This window comes from Oryx dammah, unplaced genomic scaffold (assembly GCF_014754425.2).
Source record: "Oryx dammah isolate SB20612 unplaced genomic scaffold, SCBI_Odam_1.1 HiC_scaffold_18, whole genome shotgun sequence".
Taxonomy (NCBI): domain Eukaryota; kingdom Metazoa; phylum Chordata; class Mammalia; order Artiodactyla; family Bovidae; genus Oryx; species Oryx dammah.
In genome coordinates this window covers 91638880-91661208 of record NW_024070202.1, presented here as the reverse complement: position 1 = coordinate 91661208, position 22329 = coordinate 91638880, and the positions used below count along the sequence as shown (strand labels likewise).

General features: G+C 41.0%; 1 protein-coding gene across 1 annotated transcript in view; it reads left to right on the top strand.

The window, feature by feature from the left end:
- Positions 1–22329, top strand: part of GRM8 (glutamate metabotropic receptor 8) — an 866927-nt gene that overhangs the window by 129571 nt on the left and 715027 nt on the right. Inside the window, exon 2 of the mRNA XM_040259569.1 lies at positions 11304–11520. Coding sequence (XP_040115503.1) covers positions 11304–11520 — 217 coding nt within the window. The remainder of the gene's footprint in view (positions 1–11303; positions 11521–22329) is intronic.

Sequence of the window (22329 nt, the reverse complement as noted above, 5' to 3'; positions counted from 1 at the left end):
AAGTAAACATATACTTGAGATTGTAAGTAATATTAGGTATACATTTATTTATTTTTCTGGGTTCTTGTGTTAAAATTGTTTCTTTTCTATGGCTTTAGTTTCTGCTGGATTCAGTCATTCTTTCGTCGTCCACCTATCCATTCCTTTGTTTATTCATTCTGGACCCCTACACACCTGAGGATCTATGAGAACATAATGCAATTTCCTGCCGATAATTAGTGACTTTCTCAAATAGTTCTTATATGAGAACCCCAATTAGACATATATTCGTTACAAATAGTCTGTGTAAAAAGCATGGGGGAGCGATGGTCTTTGATTTAATATTATTTGGCCTGTGGCAGGTTTCTAAAATGAAGTACCTGTCAGTCGACTGCCCATCCTCCTCGCTTGTACAAATTGGGTGGTTTACACATCTGAAGGCAGGCTGAAGTGAGAGGCAATCTGTGGATGGTGTTCAGTGTTCATTTCCTTTTCTCCCTCATTTTTCATGTGTCAGCTTGATGTCACTTCTTTAGGGAAGCCTGCCCAACACCTCCCTACCCCCACCCCCTCCAGATGAGTTACTTCGTTACTCTTAGCAGCCCCTACTTCTTTTTCACAGCAGTTATTACAGTTGCAGTTAAATGTTTATTTGGGTGATTGTTTACTTAATGCCTGTCTTTTCCATCTGACCATATGCTCCATGGGGGCGGGGGGACCATGTGTTGTTTACAGCCCTTTCCCCAGAGCCTGTCATGGAGGCTGGCACATAGTGGGAGCTAATTTGTTGACTGAATTAATCAAAAAGTAACCATTAAAAAGACATTAAATTTAATTTAACCACTAACCAGAAAAAGTGTGTGTATTGAATTAACCTTTTTAATTTGTGTTTGATACTGCATATGCACTGATTATCATTTTCTAAAAATCACAGCATGCTGAAATGTGTGAAAATTAGAAAAAAAAATGGTGTTCACTTTTTTTTTTTAAATAAGGGAAAATTGAAGATCAGGAGAAACCATAAACTAGAGGAACTATAGAATTAGTTGAAATGTTAAAGTCCCTTCCCCCAAAAGTGAAGGTTTTAAATCTAATTTGCTCTTAGAACTGTTGAATGAATATAGGCAGGGTAGTTAGGCTTAAAAATTTCCACACTACTAGTGACTTGATAGATTATAATCACTCTTTCCCCTAGGAGCTGCTGTGCTTTCTCATTGTAAAAAGTAATTAGCGGATGTAAAATAAAAGTTTATTAATCTTATAGGATATAATTATGGTTGTTTGTATGTAAATTCTTTCATGTTCATGGATTGCTTATCTTTCATTTTAAATAAACAGGTTAGAAGTCAAATGTCATTACCAATTTGATTAAAACCATTACAATTCTTTTTAAAAAAAAAAACAAAAACAGAGCCTTACTTATTTTTCAAAAGATAATGCTAACTTAATTGGCCTAATTTTAGGGTTGGAATTCCCAGTAGCCAAACCAAAATTCCTAATGCAGATGATCTGCCAAAAGTATTTGAAAATATCAAGTTAAAAAAAAACACCATGGAATATAACACAGGAAACTGCATATCTGCAGCACCATTCATCAATTTATTTCAAATGTCTGATGTTCAATGATGAATGAGACCGGGGATGGATGGCTTCTGCTTGCCTAGCCCATCCACCTTCTCTTGTTTGGTCTCTTCTCTCTCCTAGGAGGCAACTCTGTCCAGACAATGTCAACTGGTTCTTTGACTCCTTGGTTTCTAGTGGATTCGGTCAAGGGGAGAGCCAGCAGGAAGTCAGGGAGGGCAGAGAGTTCAGGATATGATTTCCTGGCTCCTTCCCTGAGGGGTTGCTAGGGGCTGGTTGTGTCCCTCCCCTCCAGAGATTAGGGGAGAGGTCACTGCTCCTCTCAGATGGCACCTGTCTGTGACTCCTCCTGGCTTCTGTAACTGCTCCCTACTCTGGTTTTTAGGGTGCAAGGGTAGTAGCTGCCTTCTTCTGTCTTTGCTGGATTATGGCTTTCCACTGCTTTCCCTCTAAACTGTCTCTGCCTTGGAAATAGCCCCCTTATTAACCTCCCTAAATTACCCCAATTCAAGGGTACTCTTTGTTTCTTTCACTTTCCAGACTCATACAGTACCCTTGAAAAAGCACTCATACAGTACCCTTGATAAATGCACCCTTTAAAACGTGGTGCTAGTGGTAAAGAACCTGCCTGCCAGTGCAGGAGATGCAAGAGATGTGGGTTTGACCTCTGGATTGGGATGATCCCCTGGAGAAGGGAATGGCAGCCCACTCCAGTGTTCTTGCCTGGAGAATCCCATGGACAGAGGAGCCTGATGGGCTATGGGCCACAGGGTCACAAAGATTGGACATAACTGAGGCGACCTTAGCATGCACACAAAACTCAGTAGAATATATCCAAGTGAATTACAAAAACCAAGATATGACATTGTGTAAAGCATATGTCTACTCTCAGGCATACACATATGTACAAAAATGCATTCTTCATGTTTTAAAGAAAGTGTGCCTCCTGTGACTTGGTCTTCATATTTGCCTCTGAAATTTCAGATTCAGCATCAGCAGAAAACCATATTTGAATTCTTTATCTAATAATGAGAATGAATTGACATTGTCTCTTTCTTCTCTGGTTGGCTTGGTTATGGGTGTTGTGAGAGGTAAGGTCTGAATCCTGGCTCATAACAGAATTACAGTCGTGACTTTAAACGTATGAACCATCTCTCTATACTCAGCTGTGTTGACTGACCACAGGCCCTTTTAGTGTGCATGTGTAGATAGATTTTGCTCACTCTGAATGAGCTGATGTTGGGCAGGTGGATAACATCACACCACAATGAAATCATTCTTTTTCTCCATGGCCTCCACAATTTCCCATTTCAAACGACAGCCTCTCCTTTTCTATTTCTAAGCCCCACCATGCATTGAGGGCTTCCCAGGTGGCACAGTGGTAAAGAATCCACCTGCTAGTACAGGAGACCCAAGTTTAATCCCTGGATTGAAAAGATCCCCTGGAGAAGAAAATGGCAACCTACTCCTGTATTTTTGGCTAGAGAATCCCATGGACAGAGGAACTGGGGAGGCTACAGTCCATGGGGTTGCAAAGAGTCAGACCCAACTGAGCACGCACGCACATACACACGCGCACACCGTGCCTCAGAGCACAACAGCTAGTGTCCTTTTCTGAATCATTGGCGAAGATTCAGTTGAGAAGATGGTCATGGACTCATTTCACATTTGGCATTAACTTGTACAAATAGGAAGCTTGCTCTCTATCCATTGTGTGGGTAAGATTTCTTTGAGCAGGTCCTGGTTTGGGAGGGTATTAGAGTTTCAAAAACAAACTCAGGATAGTCATCCTTCTTTATTTCTCTGCATGTAGGCTCCACATTTCTTTCTCCTTTTCCCTCTCATTTCATTTTCATGAAGCTGAGAGGTACATGAAAGCTCAGAGCAGCATGAGGAGGGGAAGGTCAACACTGAACTGAACTTCTAGCTCTAGCTCCTCATTTTTATCCAATTTCTGATTATATACTCATGTTTTGCCACAAGCAACTAGTAGTTTTAGTACCAGAGAGTAGTTAGGTCTGAAAAGACAAAGTTGATGGCTATCATCATTATGCTTTTCTGGACCAGGTTCTGCAGCAGCAACAAATCCATCCCAAGACCAGGTGGCAGGAAGCTGTCATAGCGATGTGGCTGTTCCTAAGAGCAGCATTACTGAGGAAGTGCTCAGGCAAGCACTACCCCCTGAGGAAGAGCACAGCTTCAAGCTGATCTTTCACTGGTGAAAACCAATGACACTATTGAATGGCACTAAGAGCACACCCCGCCAGCTTCCTTCACCACTAAGGTTGACAATCAATGGATGAGGTTGTTTGTAGAGATGAAAAAGCACAAAAGCCTCGTTGGTAATTGATGGTGAAGATGTGGGTGACTCAGGTCTTAAATTGTCTTCTGTTTGCAAATCTGTTCTCAGATGTATGTGAGTTTCTTGCAGGAAGACTTACATTTCCTATGATCCTGAGGGACTTCCCCTGAGCTGTGCTTTAGGACTCATTGCTTGTTAGGGGTGTCTTGGCCTCCTCGTGGATCTTTGGCAAGCCAGAAACTGGGAGAAATGCACTGGGAGAAATGACATGAAATGCATGTCATTTTGAGCAGTCACAGAAAGTTTAAAACTTACCATAGTATTTTAATGTGCAAACAGCAGGGAACATTTAAAAGGCACCTGAAAAGGAATTGCCATCTTCTTGTGCTGTGAAAGAGTATATATGGTGCCGAAAAGCCTGTTGGCCCCTTTATATCTCAGTAACATCCCGCCTCACCCTGCCAGTCATGTGGAATTAGATTCACTGACTTCAAAAGGGAGAGGCACAGTTCATCTGAGGAAGCTGTACGCATTCTCAACCCTGTTTAGAAAGTGTAGAAAGCAATGGGCATGAGGCTTGGGGAAGAAATAGGGCTTGGCTGGGCCAGGGAACAGAAAAGAATCTAGTGAGTCAAGTGAGAGAGGGGAAAAGGAAGTCAGAGGCCAAGTCATGGATCCTGTGAGTAGAGACTTAGGCTTTAGTTGAATATCCCTGGGGGAAATGAAGGGCTTTCAGCAAAATTTTGATATTATCTGATTAAAAAAAAAATCAGTTTGGTTGTTTGTGTAGAATGGATTTGAGAAGGGCAGAAATGGAAGTAGTAAGATCGTAATCAGGTGGTTTTAGTAATCAGATATCACAGTGGATTGGACTAGGGTGTGCTGTTTTGCTTTACCATCCCTAGGTGATGGCCTGAGATGGCTAATTGAACATTTGATTATGTCCAAATTCTGCCCAGCAGGCAGAAGGGGCGGGGCATGAGAAAGAACTGCTCTTTCCCTTTAAGGATACATTTTCAGAAGTTACACTCACCACTGTACTAAATAAAGATCATAGCTGCAAAGAAGGCTGGGAAATGTAGTTTTCTTCTAAGTGGCCAAGTCCTACATAAAAATTTGGGGTTCTATCTGCAAGAAGTAGAAAACAGACATGAGAGGACAGTAATATCTGCTAACTTCTATTTAAAAAGAAATATATATATATATATATGTTTGCTATTTTAAGCAAAATATCTAAGAAACTATACATGAATTTCTTTTGAAATAGAAGTTTTGCCTCCTTGAGATCTACGTTAAACTTTTGGATTATATTAGAGTATGTTGGTCCAAGATTCACAGCCTATCTAGCTAAATGTGGATCAAGTAATTGGTTTTAGTCACAGCTGGGTACCAGATAACTTCCCAGATGCATGTCTGTCTGTTAAGAAGAGAACTGGAAAGAATTCAGCATGGGCTTGAGGTCAGAATGGTGCCTCCTTCTCCCGCACCACAGTTCATCCTTGGGACCTGCTTCTGCCTAAGCCTGGGCTGTGTGTGGGTATGTTGAGAATGAAGGCAGAGCGTGATCCACTCTTGTCCAGTAAACTTGGAACTCTGACCTCTCATTCACATTCTCCTCCCCTTTGGGGAGAATAAATAAGAGATAGAGGTCTAGGGAGGAGACATAAACTCTGGAACTCCCCAAGAGGAGTAAGGTTGGGGTGGTGATCTCTTCTTTCTGAGCGGAAGTGTAAATATAGTGGAGATAAAAACAGTTATCAAAAAAATCGGAAGCTAATTATTTTTAAATTTAGTGGATAATTGCTTTACAATGTTGTGTTGGTTTCTGCCATACAACAATGTGAATCAGCCATAAATATACATATATCGCCTCCCTGTTGAGCCTCCCTCCAACCCCCACCCCATCTCACCCATCTAGGTCATCACAGAGCACCAAGCTGAGCTCCTTATGTTATACAGAAACTTTAACCAATTTTAAAAGAGGGGTCTGGTCATGGGTATTTTGAGTTGTACAATTAATCGCCTTAAATATGCTTTATCTGGGTAATGGATATATGGCCTTATTTTAAGCACACAACATTTTCTTATGAAACCTCAGCACAAGGAAAATAAGAGAGGAAAAAAGGCAAAAAGACAGGTGTTTAAAAATGATGCCGTTTGATGCCTTAAGGCACTGAAAGAGAAAAGGAAGGAAAACATCCTGTAAGAACGGTGGTGGAGGAGGTGGGGAGGGGAAGTGGAGGGAGAAAGGTTAGGAGGTTATGGCAGGGCTGAGGTTGGGGAGGCAGGGCAATGGGTGTCCCCTCCCCAGAGACCTGGAAGAGTGGGTGGACTGGTGGGCTTCCAGCACACTCATGGGATAATAGAAGAGAGGTTAATAAAAGGACCATTTATAAGGTGTGGGCCCAGGTAAAGGCCCCAAGTCAGGATGGAGCATGCTCAGGAACTAGCAACTGTGGGAAGACCTGGAGGTCCAAGGGCAGTGACTCATCACAGGACCCTGGTGAGGGCCTCAGAGGCCAGTGAGGACTCAGGTAGAGAAACACCAAGTCAGGGTGAGGGAAAGAGATGGAGGCATCAGTGCTCTGACTGCTGTCTTCTCCTGCCTTCCCACCTCCTGGAGGTGCCTCCCATTGGGCAAATTTGACTGAAAGCCTGAGGCTAGGGAGCCTAGGTGAGACAGTCACAAAGCAACCTCCTAGGACATACAGCAGGATAGAGAAGGATCGAGAAGGACAAATGAAGAGCCCACATGGTATTTTGGTGGAATGTCAGGTAGGGGGCTATTGGGAAGGAGCTATATCAAAATCCCTGCCACAGTTTTTGAATAATTAATTGCTTTCAAACATTCATTGAACACCTGCTCTGTTAGGGACTAGTGACACCAAATAAGTCAGACAGAGACTTTGTCTCTGTGGGACTCCTAAGCCAGCACACGATTTTGGTTCTTATGGCAGATGATGGAGACTGTGGGATGAGGGACAGCAAAAGGCAGCTCTGCCTGGGAGAAGGCTTCCTGGGAGGAGGGGCTGGACGGATGGGCGGAATGATGCTTGAAGTACAGTTGATTTACAACATTGTGTTAGTTTCAGGTGTACGGCAAAGTTAGTCAGTTATACATACCCATACGTTCATTCTTTTTTTTTTTTTTTTTAGATTACTTTCCCATTATAGGTGATTATAGAATATTGAGTAATTTCTCTGTGATATACAGTACGTCCTTGTTGGTTGTCTGTTTTATACATGGTAGTGTGTGTATGTTAATTGCCAACTTTTGAGCTGGATGTTCCATCTGTGCAGAAGGTGAAGGTGTCTCTCTTCACAGAAGCAGCATGGGCAGGATTACAGGCATCATCAGGGCTGACAGTGAAGGCATGAAGCTGGGAAGGAGGGTGGGACAGTGTCTGATATGAGGGCTTCGGGTGCCAGTTTGATGAGTTGGGATATTACCCTTGGAAGTTAACGGAGGCTTACAAGGGATGTACATCTTGAAAAGGGTGAACTGATGCAGAATGCTTTCCACACCTGTTTTCTTAGTACTCTCCTTTTCCCTCTCATTTCCCTCTTTTTCTTCTATGCCTTTCTCACCATATTTTTTGTTGTTATTCTGTTTCTGGAAACTGAAATATCCAGAGTGAAAGGATTAGTTAGAATGGATTCAGTGTAGGATAAAAATATCCCAGGTTAAAAAAAAATTCCCACTTCAGTTGCCAGTAGGGGTTTAATTTGAGGCAGTGGAAATATTAAGGATGCCAACACAGAAATTAAATTGCTTCATGAGGCAGTGCTTAGTGGTTGGCCACAATAAAGTAAAAATGAGATGTTACTCCATGACAACTTGAAAAGATGTCTTGAAATATGATCAGTATTCAAGACACCTTATTGTAGGCTGAATATGAATACATAGCATGAATTGAACGAATGAAAATACAAACACATACTCTCACACTACTTTTTTGCACATTGATCAGCAAAGAGAAAATTCTTTTAGACTTTGGGGAGAAAGTCCTTTGCCTAATTATTCAAACAACCATTTCTTATCTGCACTTTTATTTTATATACCCTTTACACCTGTTTAATTAATCCTAAACATGATGCTGACTGCTAATTAAACAGCCCTGAAAGTGACTGACTGAAGGTAGTAATTTGAGATAATTAGTTTTGGTTTCAAACACTCAATTTTCACACTTTGTGCTCATTTTTAGAAAGGGGTGGCTCATTATTATAGGCAGGGTGTGGATTGTGTAGGGCATTTTACTGCTGGACTCTGAGTAGCTGAGGAAGTGGGAGGATTATTATACATCCAAATAGGCCTGAGTAATGGTATAGCACTATGGAATTTGCTATAGAATGCTCCCTGTTCCCTCCTACACATGTGTGTGCATACACACACACACAGAATTCCTCCCAAAATGAAGCTCAGGCTGTTGGATCTTTTTCACTAGAACATAGAAACACACATGCTCTTGATCTTTGGGAAAGATCTCTAGCAAAGGGTAGACCTCACTGAATCATCCATTATCTCTTTCCCAGGTCCTCTGGAAACAACCAAGAAGGGGAACATTTGGTGTGTGGTTAGAGATTTGGATGGATGTCCTTGCTAAGTATTTATGTACTCGAAAGCACACAGCCTAATCAAGGGGACAATCTATCAAGAGGTGACTGGTATATCTGGCAGAGAATGCAAAGGAACAAAAAGGACACAGGTCAAGACTGGTTTTCACGATCCCACAATATTGACAGGCAAGTTAGTAAGGTCCTACTAGAACAGGACCCAGAAGAATTGAGTGTGAAATAGACTAAATCATTGTTGTAGTTGATATAGGTAGATGCAGGTTGCTGCTGCTGCTGCTGCTAAGTCACTTCAGTCGTGTCCGACTCTGTGCGACCCCAGAGATGGCAGCCCACGAGGCTCCCCCATCCCTGGGATTCTCCAGGCAAGAACACTGGAGTGGGTTGCCATTTCCTTCTCCAAGATGCAGATTACTCAGAAGCCAAACAAGTTCTCCAGCACCCTGGAGAGCTCCAAGCACAGTCTTCTGGGTAAGGAGGCTTTTATACCTTAGGATGTTCAGTGTCACTTCACTGGCCACCAAAAATGGAGGAGGACTCTCCAGACCTAGAAAAGGTCTGGATACAGATGTTGAGGGCTTTTTCAAGATGTCAAGAGGAAACTTGTAACCTCCTTGTGGATTGGGGATTGTCTGGTCAGGGGGTGGTCGGTGATGCATGGTTCCCAGAGTGTGTAGCTCTGTGCAGGAAGATGAAACGGCAGCCCACTAAACATCAGAGCCCTGACATTAGCTGCGAGATCTGACGGAGAGCAGAATGAACAGTTTTATGTATGAGTCAGACCTGCATCTTCAACCAAGCATCCTGAGTTAGGGCATTGTAGAGTCATTTTGACCTCTGGATTTTCACATCACAGATGAGGGTGCACATCTCTTCAACTCCAGATCCCACAATAGTGTTGCCCACTTTTTAGTTGCTTTCATTCATTTCACAGGAACCTCAGAAGAAACAAGTCAAAAACTGAGCTCGTCATTTTTGTCTTCCAAATCTCCTCTTGTTCTTCTACCTTGGAAAATATCAAACATCATCTACTCAGATACCAAAGCCATAGAACTGAGAGTCATTTCCCATTTTTCCCTACACCTTTCTTGGTCTTTTAGATACTCACAGGTTCTACACCCTTCCTTTCTTCCCACCTGCTACTGCCTTAGTTCAGTTTATTTTATACTTTCTTACATAGATTTCTATAGTAGTTTTCTAACTGGAACTAGTAGGCAACTTCTTATGTCTTCCCTTTAATTCAGTGTATCTCTGAATTATGGGTCCACTGGCATCAGATTGTTCTGGAGGACATATTAAAATGAAGATTCCTAGATGTCTGGACAGACTAAGTCAGAACTTTTGGGCATGGGGCTGCCCAGGTGGACACGGAAATGTGAGCGTTTCTACACTGCCCAATGCTGCCAATGTGATCTTCCTAAAACAAAATTGCTGTTGTACCACTCCCTTGGTTACAATCATGCTGTGCTTCCTCATGACCTTGGTGATAAAGTCCACACTCCTTGTCATACCTGAGGAACCCTTCATCCTCTGGTTTCTGTCTAGCTCTGAAGTTATACTTCCTGATGTTCCTCCCTTGATATTCTGCTTTCCCACCGCAAGAAACGCTGCAACACCATACCCTCTCTTGACTCTCTGCCTTTGGACATGCTATTTCCTGTGGCTGAAATGTCTTTCCCCATGTTTTTGCCAGATTTCCTGCATCTTCTGTGCTTGGTCTAGCCTGCATGTCCCTCTGCCATGCTTCTTTAACACCCCTGAGTTCTTCTGCCCTGGCACTTTTCAGAGAATAAGACTCTTCACTTGTATATAGGAGTGAATATTGCATTTCAAATCCCTTTAGGGGTAGATTTGTGGCATGCAGTTAATTTGCTACTCAGCTTGAAATTATTTAGGAGAAACAGCATATCTCTAATTTTGAATATCTTCTAGCAATTCACCCTGTTTATGTCAGAAAATAGTCTCTTATCCTAAAGAAATTATGGTATGGATTCCTGTTTTGTGATTTTTTTTTTTTTTTTGAGGATGGAAGCCTGGAAAGATGTTATAATTAAAAGATACATGGTTAGCTGTTCCCAAATCTTATTGTGGTACTCAGTGATTATATTAATAAGCACTGACTAGATTTGCAAAGGTATATATTTAAAATAATTTACCCAAAATATAATCTTAGTACTAAAATGGTATCAAATGTAAAAAAAAAAGTCTTGTATTAAATGCTCTACTCATCATTATGTAGCCTTTATATCCTGAAGCCAAAGATGATTTCAGAGGTGACCTTTTCTGAGGCGTGTGTGTACATTTCATGTTCATTTCTGCCTCATTTCTTCACCGGAAGTTATCATGTACAGAATAAGAAAAGCAACAACAACAAAAAGCACAAACGTTTTGCTTTGGCTTCTAAAACAATGGGAACTGAATCAAAGCTAAATTCTTTCTGTTTTGTTGTTGGTTTTTAGTTGCTCAGTCATGTCTGACTCTTTTGCAACTGTATAGACTGTAGCCTGCCAGTCTCCTCTGTCCATGAGATTTCCCAGGAAAGAATACTGGAGTGGGTTGCTGTTCCCTTCTCCAGGGGATCTTCCCCACCCAGGGATCAAACCCATGTCTCCTGCATTGCAGGCAGATTCTTGACTGCTGGGCCACCAGGGAAGCCCTCTTGTTTAGAAATGTGCTTTGAAAGAAAGTGAGCCCACAGACCTGTATAACCTACTTTCTAATGAAATTGATGGTGATGAAATCTTATCTTGGCTGCAGGCTGCTCTGTCTAGGTTTCTGGTATAGCTTTGACTGTTTAATCTCTTGTGCAACAGTCCATCATTTGACAAGATTCCTCATGGGTAGAAATGACCTGTCATTTGTTTTGCAGATACCTCAAATCAGCTATGCATCCACCGCCCCAGAGCTAAGTGATAACACCAGATATGACTTCTTCTCCCGGGTGGTCCCTCCTGACTCCTACCAAGCGCAAGCCATGGTGGATATTGTGACTGCCCTGGGGTGGAATTACGTGTCGACGCTGGCGTCTGAGGGTAACTACGGAGAGAGTGGTGTGGAGGCCTTCACTCAGATCTCGAGGGAGATTGGTAAGTGTATATTTATCAGATGATCGTGTTTGAGGTGACAGGCTGTGGAAGTCTGAGTGTCCCCAAGAGCTCTGTGATCTGTGTGGGATAATTAGAGCTCCTACAGATGCATGACCCGGGCTGTCCACTCTAGGGGAAGCTGGGCTTATTATAAATGGTTTTGTTGTTCATGGTCTATCAAGGTGACACTCCTGTGCTAATTTAGGAAGTAGAGCTCCTGACTCAGGCGAACATTTTTTAAAGTTGTCTGTTTTGACGTGGGAGTTTGCTGGCACATTAGAGCCACTGTATATTTGAATAAATGACATACTATTTGATTGTTCTAGATGGAAGCTTACATTAGCAAGTCATTAAATATTTTTAAAAAGGCAGTAGAATTTAACATCCAACACTAAAGGGATTAAGACTGGTAATCATCTTAAAACAATACTGAAGTAGCCCCCAAGGCTATACTTGAGTGATATTCTTATTGTCATTTTTGACTTTTTGAATTTTGATTCTTATCTCAAACTCTGAAGCTTACAGTGAGTGGGATTAAGGGCAAGATGTGGAAACGTGTTTAGAACAGGGTGCTTGTGAACTCTGTCCCGGGTTTTTTCAACGTTCTCATTCAAATCTCTGTAGGCATTTTACTCTGTGTGTATTTATCCACGAGGCTGTAAATCTACTGCACAATGTGGAAGAACCGGAAGACAAAAGCACCTCAGGGCATAAACCTTATTGCTGATTGGGCAACAAACATAACTTTTCGGATGAAAGGAGATATGTTACCAGTTACTTAACAAATGCTATTGTTCTTACTAAGAATTACTAAATAAAATTTGCATATTTTTCTATTGCATTGCTTTCTGTAATAGCAATGTTTTGCCAAAAATTTAAAGCGTACTTTAGCTGTTTTGGGGTAATTTTGAACTTTGATAACTTAATGTTTTTCTTTGAAGCTTTAATGCAGGAAAAGACCATGGGAATGATTTGGGCTTATTCCCTAATTAGCAGACAAAGCATCTACATTTACTGGAATAAGGTTTTCTCTTAAAAGATATGAAGATGCCTAGGATCTGTTACGCTGCATGTAATAAGCATGGAAACTTATGATGCACAATATTTAGTGTGTTTAATATTTGTTCCAGTACTGTGCTGCTGCAGAAAATGTAGAAAAGACCTGGTCTTATTGGATAGATTGGCTTAATTTATTTAAGGGACAGCTATTCATTCTTTGTTATAAATATCCATGATGGCATAATCTTTGCTCTTTTGAATTTTAAATTATATCACTATTGCTATAAAAATGATTCAAAACATTCAACTGAACTTTAAATGATGGTAAATTATATTACCTTCTTGGAAAAGAGTCTCACATTCATCCTTAGGAGAAATGCCCACTCAAATGAAAACAGTAGCTTCTGAAAGCAGGTTGAATGCATTATTTAAGCAGCTGATGTTAGTTCTCACCAAAGTGATAATTTAACAAAAGAAGGCAACTAATAGAATATATACTGAAATGAGAGGTTTTCTGCAGTGATCTGTACATTCTCAACTAGAGGACACATTTTGTGTGCATGCAACAGATTACTATGAAAAATTTAAGACAGGACATTGTTGCAGACTCTGATAAAATGCATTGTTTTAAAAGTTAAAAGTGAGAGTGCAGTTTTATTCTTCTTACCAGAAGAAAAAAAAAAAAAAGAAATACTTAGTTCTCACTTTTAGGGAACATTGCTATACTTTGGTAACTGTCACCTTAAAGGATTCAGGTGGTACCATTCATTATTACTGTCTCTATCTTAGTCAGTAGTATGGGAGAAAATAATTTTAGTGCCTCGTGTATACTCCTGATTAGAGCACCATTTCTTTTCTGTTGATCCTTTCAGCATTCTGTGACTTGATTGGCTGTCCATTCTATTTCAGTTCTCACTCTTCTGGGGAATGGAGGAGGGCTGTATTGTCAATTAATATGCAGAATACTGAAAAGGCCAAATTAGTGCCACACTAGAATGTGCCATGGAATATATTGAATATCAAAATCATCCCTCATTTTAATGACAAAGATTTTATCTAGAACAAAAATAGCTGAAAATTAAACCTTTTACATGACAATGAGATTAATGGGAATGACAAATGGTAGCAACTTAACCCATTCTGAAGTGATCTGATGACTCTCATGAAAATTTATTAGTTCTGTAACATTTGCTCCTCTTACTACAACACTGACGACATCTCTGTCACTGTGTTACCAGTGTTTTTAAAGATCTTAGTCTCTTGACTGAGAAGGAGATATACGCATTCATTTTTTGGAGTGTCTGCCTATTAATGAAATTGTATATTTTCCCAACTCCTGTAAAGTTTCCTGTACTCTGTTAAGAGTTTCTCCCTTCAGCAATGTTAATTGCTATGAAATTTCAGTGTAGACTGGGACTTCCTATGTTTTATCTCTGATTAATTCTGACAGAGCATAATGGAATGATAGTGAAATGAAAATCTGTTTAGTGATACATTGCTTGTATGGTTTGATTATAACGTTTTTCGTTTTAACAAAATCCGAGACGTGAGGAAGCATCCTTAGTGAGTCTTGGAGAGCAAAGTTTATGAATGAATGATGGTCTTGAACACAGATGTCAGTGATGTCTCTTCTGTAGTCAGGATCCTTCTCAGGGAGAGAGGGACAGGAGTTATTTGATAAAATAAGACAAATAGTGCCTTGATATTCTAGTTGTTATAGTCTCAGCCCCAAGCATCCTGACTATAATGTTTTTACTAGAGAAGGCAAAAAAAAAAAAAAAAATTGGGGACCAACCAATGTCACAATTTGACTGGATCATAGTTTGTGTAGTAAGGTATGGAAGACAAAACTGGAAGACTTGACACGGTACGTAGATGAATATTGTGTCCCATAGTGTAAGAGGAAACTACTGAATAGAGAGGAATCCATCAGAATACACATTTAAGATTTTGCTAATAAGAGGTAGAAGATGGGAAGACCAGTTGAAAGACTTTTGCAATATCAATCTTAGCCTCATAGAGGGCATTGATAATAGAAATGGATGAGGGGACAGACTTGAGAGACACTTGTGAGCTAAAGTCTCTGGAACTTAGCAATTGATTGGAAGTAGAGCTTGAAGGTGAGGCTTCCCTGATATCTCAGCTGGTAAAGAATCTGCCTGCAATTCAGGAGACCCCAGTTCAATTCCTGGGTCGGGAAGATCCCCTGAAGGGATAGATTACCCACTCCAGTATTCTTGGGCTTCCCTGGTAGCCTCTGATGTTAAAGAATCTACCTGCAATGTAGGTGGGGGGGCCTGGGTTGGGAAGATTCCCTGGAGGAGGGCATGACAACCCACTCCAATATTCTTGCTGGAGAATCCCCATGGACAGAGGAACCTGGTGGGCTTGCAGTCCATGGGATTGCAAAGAGTCAGACACGACTGAGTGACTAAGCACAGCACACAGAGCTTGAAGGTAAAACAAAATTAAACTTGAAATTTTGGTTAATTAGAAAATGCAAGTACCATGAATAGAAAAGAGAGAGTAAAGTGGAAAGGCTGGTTTGGAATGGGAAGCATGGTTTGATTATGAACTCAATCAACTATAAGTCCTGGTACCTACCTTTGAGGAGAAGAACACAGTCAAGGACATTGGTTGAGAGCCAAAGCGGGAGCTGAGATGTAGTTCTGAAGCTCATTCTCACAAAATTTATAATCGAGGTGAGAAAGGTAATTGCTAAGGTGTAGAGTGTGAATTAGAGGGGGCAAAGGATACACTTGTGGGCTTTACATAAAGGAATGGGATGATGAGCATTGTTGAGGATGTAGAGGAAAGGAAAGCATTGTACATGGTTGATATGAGTATAAATTGGTGTAGTCATTATGGAAAATAATATGGCATTTCCTTGGAAATTAAAAATAGAACTACCACATGATCCAGTGATTCCACGTCTAAGTTTATGTCCAAAGAAAATGAAATCAATATTTTGAAGAAGTATCTGCATCTTGTGTTCATTGTAGCATTATTTTCAATAGCCAAGACATGGAAACAAACTAAATGGTCATTGATGGATAAATGGGCAAAGTATATCTATATTCATGTATCTATCTATCTATCTACATAATGGGATATTATTTAGCCTTAGTAAAGAAGGAAATCCTACCGCTTGTGACAACATGGGTAATCTGGAGGGCATTGTACTAAGTGAAAAAAAGCCAGACACAGAAAGACAAATCCTGCGTGCTCTCACTTACATGTAGGATTCTAAAAAGTCAAACTCATGAAAACAGAGTGTGTTACTAGAAGCTAGTGGGGAGAGGGGTAAGGGAAATGGAAGGTATTGGCCAAAGAGAATAAACTTGCAGTTAAACAGGATTAATAAATTCTGAAGATCTAATGTACAGAATAGTAACTATAGCTAATGATACTGTGTTGTTTACTTGAAATTTACTGAGAATTGACCTCAAGTGTTCTCACTACACACACACACACACACACACACACACACACACACACAACTATGTGAGGTAATGGAAATGTCAATTAGCTTGATTATGGTAATCATTCCACAGTGTATACTTTTATCAAAACATTGAGTTGTACGCCTTAAATGTATACAATTTTTGTTTGTCAATTATACCTCAATCAAGTTGAGGAAAATAAAATTAGTATAAACAAAAAAAATGAAGATGTGGCAATAGTGGCCTAGATTTAGCAATGGAAAGCCAAGAATAGGGCAGAGTGTTCTCTTGATGGGATTTGTGGCTATGGGAGGGCTCTAAGTCTTCTTTGAAGTTTTCCATGATGAGAGATGGTAGGAGTTCTTGATGAAAAAAATTGAGGCTATTGAGCAGATTTTCATAAGAGAACAGGAACTTTGCCAGAGGGCACAGCTGAAATTCTGTGGCATTGTGACAGAGGCTCAAGGATTGTCCTTGACAGGGAGTGTACTAAGGCTGCCATAACCAACTGAGTGGCTAAAAGCAACAGAAACTTAACTGTCTCACAATTCTGGAGGCTCCACACCTTGGAATTTGCTGGTAATCAATGGTGTTCATTGATCACCAGAGGAACCTGGTGGGCTGCAGTCTATGGCTGGCAAAGGTTTGGACGTGAGCAAGCATGCATGCAGTGGTGCTTATTGGATTCATCCATCAATTAGGCTTTGCCTCCATCATCACATTGCTGTCTTTTCCCTTCTTGTTTCTGTCCCTGTCTTCTCCCCTTATAAAGATGCCAGTTATGTTGGATTAAAGGCCCCACCCTACTCCAGTATGACATTAACTAGTTATATCTGCAATAACCCTACTTCCTTCAGTTCAGTTCAGTTCAGTCACTCAGTCGTGTCCGACTCTTTGCGACCCCATGAATCGCAGCACACCAGGCCTCCCTGTCCATCACCAACTCCCGGAGTTCACTCAGACTCGTGTCCATCAAGTCGGTGATGCCAGCCAGCCATCTCATCCTCGGTCGTCCCCTTCTCCTCCTGCCCCCAATCCCTCTCAGCATCAGAGTCTTTTCCAATGAGTCAACTCTTCGCATGAGGTGGCCAAAGTACTGGAGTTTCAGCTTCAGCATCATTCCCTCCAAAGAAATCCCAGGGCTGATCTCCTTCAGAATGGACTGGTTGGATCTCCTTGCAGTACAAGGACTCTCAAGAGTCTTCAACACCACAGTTCAAAAGCATCAATTCTTTGGCGCTCAGCCTTCTTCACAGTCCACCTCTCACATCCATACATGACTACTGGAAAAACATAGCCTTGACTGCTGCTGCTGCTAAGTCACTTCAGTCTAGACGGACCTAATTATATCTGCAATAACCCTATTCCCTTATAAGGTCACATTCTGAGGTATTGGGTGTATCTTTCTGGGAGACACAATTTAAAACCCATAACAGGGGAGATAGTATGAAGAAGGGTGTACTTAGGGAGAAAATTTCCATGACAGAGATGGGAGGTAAACCAGGAGGACAAACAGTAAGCAGTAAAGACAAGGAGGTTTCTAAGTAGACAGAATTTGGTAATGGAGAAGACCATAATATAATATGCTCAAAAGTTCCTTTTGAAGTGCTGCGGAGTTTTACTCTCTCAGTCTTGACTAGTTGGGTGGATGAGGTGACCTGATGGATAACTCAGGGTTCTAGACTGGGTGGGATCTTTGTGTCTGGCTTTCCCAGGATTCTAAGCAGTCAGAGGTTCCCTGGTAAAATCATTGACCACTCCCTATACAGTGGGGGTACCAGTTGTTCAGCCCCCCTGCTTTGTGTAATTCCAAGCTATTGTTCTTTTCAGTAACACCTGGGAAATTATGGACATCTGAGAGTCCTTCTGGCCTAACTGATTTTTATTTTTCCCTTTGGTCTTTTTTGGCTTGAGGGAAGGGAATAGCTTAGTTGCTACTGGTTGTTAGGACTTTTCCATCACCTATTTTATACACCCTCAGTTCTTAGGACCACAGTCCTCTATGTCTGTCTTGTTTTAATGATTTGATATGATGTTTTCACTGATATTGTAAGAAGGAGGTTAATAATACATGCCCATGCTTTTCTGTCATAAGCTCTGGAACTTGTAGCTTGTGACTCAATAAATGACTTCCTTGAGGCTTTAGACAGGTTGTTTCCCCTCTTTGTCTTAGCTTATTATATTATTTAAAAAAGAAGACAGGATAGTAAATGTTAATGCTGCCATGATCATTATAAAGGGGCAAGGAAGCTAAAGCTTTATCTTTGAAGATAAAAGGAATGTGTGAAAGCACTGAATCTTATCACTGTGAATTTGCACAGTATGGCAACACATGTCCTTTAATCAGCCATCGTGTTTATGAATGGCTTATTGAAGATGACAGGCCTGCAAGTTGTCATCGCACACATTATGGGGGCAGAATAGACCTGATTCTGTCAAATCTTCTACTGTACGTGACTTTTTTTCCTCCCAATTTGCAAGTGTTGGAAGCTTCTGACTATTGTCTGACATGTGTTCCGAATCTTAAAATCTCAGACTTGGAGGGGACCACAGAGGTTGTTGGATTGGCAAAATTTGTTCAAAATGTTAATGCAATAAGTCAGTTTAATTAATTCATTTTTTATGTATATAAAATGACCGACACTTGCCAAAACGCTTGATAGTAACTTATTTTCAGTGTGGATCAAGAAATAAAGTAAATTTCATTCCAACTCTCCGATGAAAAAGTGCCCACTGATCATATTTTTAAGCTATCTCAGTACAGTTTTAAAAGGAAGCATTTTTTTCCTCTTGGGCTATAAACAAGAATCAAGTTTCTATTAACTGCAATGGATTCTCATTGAGATTAAAACAAAGTATTTTCAATGACAAAGGAAAAAAAATACAGAGAGCAGCCTTTTCCCTCAGATGTTCATTGCTTTGGAAAAATGACTTCCAGCAGGCAAAAATCAATTTGACAAAAGTATTAATGTTGTAAAATACTATGAATGAAAGGAAACATTTTAATTCAATTGAAACTTTTGCTTTATATTCCTGCAGCTGAGTTCCATTGATAACACCACATTTCAAGTTGCAAATCATATTTAATTAATATTAACACCAGGTAATTGGCAAGAATAACTTCAAAGGAGGGCTGAGGAAATTGCAAATTGGAACTGCAGGTGCAGCGATCCTGCAGAAGCTTTACAGGGATCCAAAGAAAATGTATATGATTTTGACAATTACTGCGGAACTTGATCAAATAGAGCATCATTTCAAAGCTGTTCTTCACTCTGGCCTTGCTTAATATTTAGGGCTTAGCAATGGCTAAGTAGCAACAGCTGCTATTAATGTGAAATGGCAAATAGCATCCAATAGATGCTTTTAAACCTATGATTCTAACACTATAGTTAAGTATTTAGTAAACAATGGCAGTTTGATGCAGTGAAACCCACCTTGGAATCACAAATGTGTTTAAATTCCCCTTCTTCAATTAAGAGATTTTGTCTGAAGGTTCATTTCCTTCTCTGTAAAATAGATAAGGCCTCTGCTCAGTGATCATTACGTGATAGAATGTTCTTCATAAACTTGAAAGTGCTATTTGATATCAGGTATTGCTGGTCAAAGGAGTTGAGATAATATAGGTTTTTTTTTTTTCCAGAATGTGTGGCAAAGCTGTAGATGATTGTGAAGGTGGTGGATGTACTGCCTGCTTCTCAAGCAACCAGAAGGCTTTGCTTGATTCATTAATTACTTTCAAACTTAATCATATTCTGCCTGAAAGATCAGAGAGGAGATTTTGAATGGCTTCTGACTACCTACTCTCTATGTTGCTAGTCCTCCACAACCACCATGGTATGGATTCTACCCTGTCTTATTCTTGTCGCCCCTGGCTTGTTCAGATATCAAAAGAAAAGTGAAAGTGAAATCACTCAATCGTGTCGGACTCTTTGTGATCCCATGGACTGTAGCCTACCAGGCTGCTCTGTCCATGAGATTTTCCAGGCAAGGTTACTGGAGTGGGTTGCCATTTCCTTCTCCAGGGGATCCCAACCCAGGGATTGAACCCAGGCCTCCCACATTGTAGGCAGACACTTTACTGTCTGAGCCACCAGGGAAGTTAAGATATCAAGATATCAAGTTCAGATATCAAGACAAACTTGCTGCATCCTTAGTGATATGTTCTCATGAACTTAACTGTGTGGAACCACTTGCCATTCTGATTGTAATGCTAATTTCCCTGTATACCTGTCTAGCCAGAATGTGTTTTTCTCAATAGAAGAATCCTCTTCCATCCTAATCCCCAGCAGACTACCTAGCATATGCCACACGCTTCATGAATTTCTGTCAAATAACACTGTCGCCAGCCTCAGGGCAGTGTTGGTGCTGTGATCCTTGTGGTCAGGGTTGCTTGCGCTCTGGAAACCGAAGGGTGGAGATGGCCCCAACAATGGCTGTGCATTTTCCTCGCTAACATGTAACCTCTATGGGAACATTTGGGACTTCCCTACTGTTGAACCACTCAGAATTCATTTTTTTTGTTGTTGTTACTGGAAAATACCAAAGCCTGTCATCTGTAGGTTGAACCCACCCTTAATCCCTCAGTCCAAACAGTGCTGGGAAGTGGGTTAGAGGTTCTTATCAGCTGGATTTGACTTTCAGATCTGTCATAGTTTAGCTGCAAGATCTTGGTTAAGTTACTCTTGCTGTGCCCCAGTTTTCTCATCTGTACAATGGGGGTAACAATTGTATAAGGATTGAAGTCATACAGAACAATGTGTGGCTCATGTTAAGTGGTCCACAGCTGCCCTCGTGTTAGGAGCCCATTTTCACTGATGTGTGACCCAGGGGTCATCATATTGCCCCGACTCTGTGCCAGATTTGCTCAGTGAGCAAATAAGAAGGCAAAGGGAGGCCTCCATCAGACCTCAAATAAAAGCAGCCAGTACCCCTCATTGCTAAAACTTGCTTTGCACCTCCTGGCAGAGACCAATCCAATTATTATTAATGATAATAATCCAATTATTATTTTTTCTTAGCATGATTAATATCGTACATGGAATAGTGTTGGCGCCTGGTTGAATGCATGAATTGATTAAATGCCGATCAGTGTTGGCTCACCAAATACGCTTTCTCGTCTTCCTTTTGAACGTCCTGTGCATTAGCTGACTCAGCCAGCATTCATTGTGTGCTCATTGTGGATCAGGGCATACTTGTTCTAGACTTTCAGGATCCAGAGATGAATCATGGTCTCTGCGTCAGGGCTGGTTACTGTGTATCAGAGGAAACAGAGATGTAAACAAACAACTATAAATGAATGAGAGCATTGCCTCCATAGAGGCATCAACTAGAGTCACTGGCCAAGAACACAGTGCCCAAGAGAGGGTATCCTGCAGTGCATGTAACAAAAAGACCTGCCCTAAGGCTGTGGAGGGTGACAGTTTAGGGATCCCCAGACTCAAAGCGAGTACACTGTGTGATGTGAGTGAAGTAAATTTAGGTAAAGTCAACACAATTTCCTGAGAAAAAGAGACAGCACCAAAAATGTGTATAGAATATGATGCCAACTTTGTAACATATGTATTTGTGAGATGATTAATGTATGTAAAAATATGTATGGTTTTTGACAAGTCTTTCTCTTTATCAGAGTATATTTGCTTTACAATGCTGTTTGTTTTCAGTTCAGTTCAGTTCAGTCACTCAGTCATGTCCGACTCTTTGCGACCCCATGAATCACAGCACACCAGGCCTCCCTGTCCATCACCATCTCCCGGAGTTCGCTCAGACTCATGTCCGTCGAGTCCGTGATGCCATCAGCCATCTCATCCTCTGTCGTCCCCTTCTCCTCCTGCCCCCAATCCCTCCCAGTATCAGAGTCTTTTCCAATGAGCCAGCTCTTCACATGAGGTGGCCAAAGTACTGGAGTTTCAGCTTCAGCATCATTCCTTCCAAAGAAATCCCAGGGTTGATCTCCTTCAGAATGGACTGGTTGGATCTCCTTGCTGTCCAAGGGACTCTCAAGAATCTTCTCCAACACCACAGTTCAAAAGCATCAATTCTTCGGTGCTCAGCCTTCTTCACAGTCCACCTCTCACATCCATACATGACCACAGGAAAAACCATAGCCTTGACTAGACGGACCTTAGTCTCTGCTTTTGAATAGGCTATCTAGGTTGGTCATAACTTTTCTTCCAAGGAGTAAGCGTCTTTTAATTTCATGGCTGGAGTCACCATCTGCAGTGATTCTGGAGCCCCCAAAAATAAAGTCTGACACTGTTTCCACTGTTTCCCCATCTCTTTCCCATGAAGTGATAGGACCGGATGCCATGATCTTCGTTTTCTGAATGTTGAGCTTTAAGCCAACTTTTTCACTCTCTTCTTTCACTTT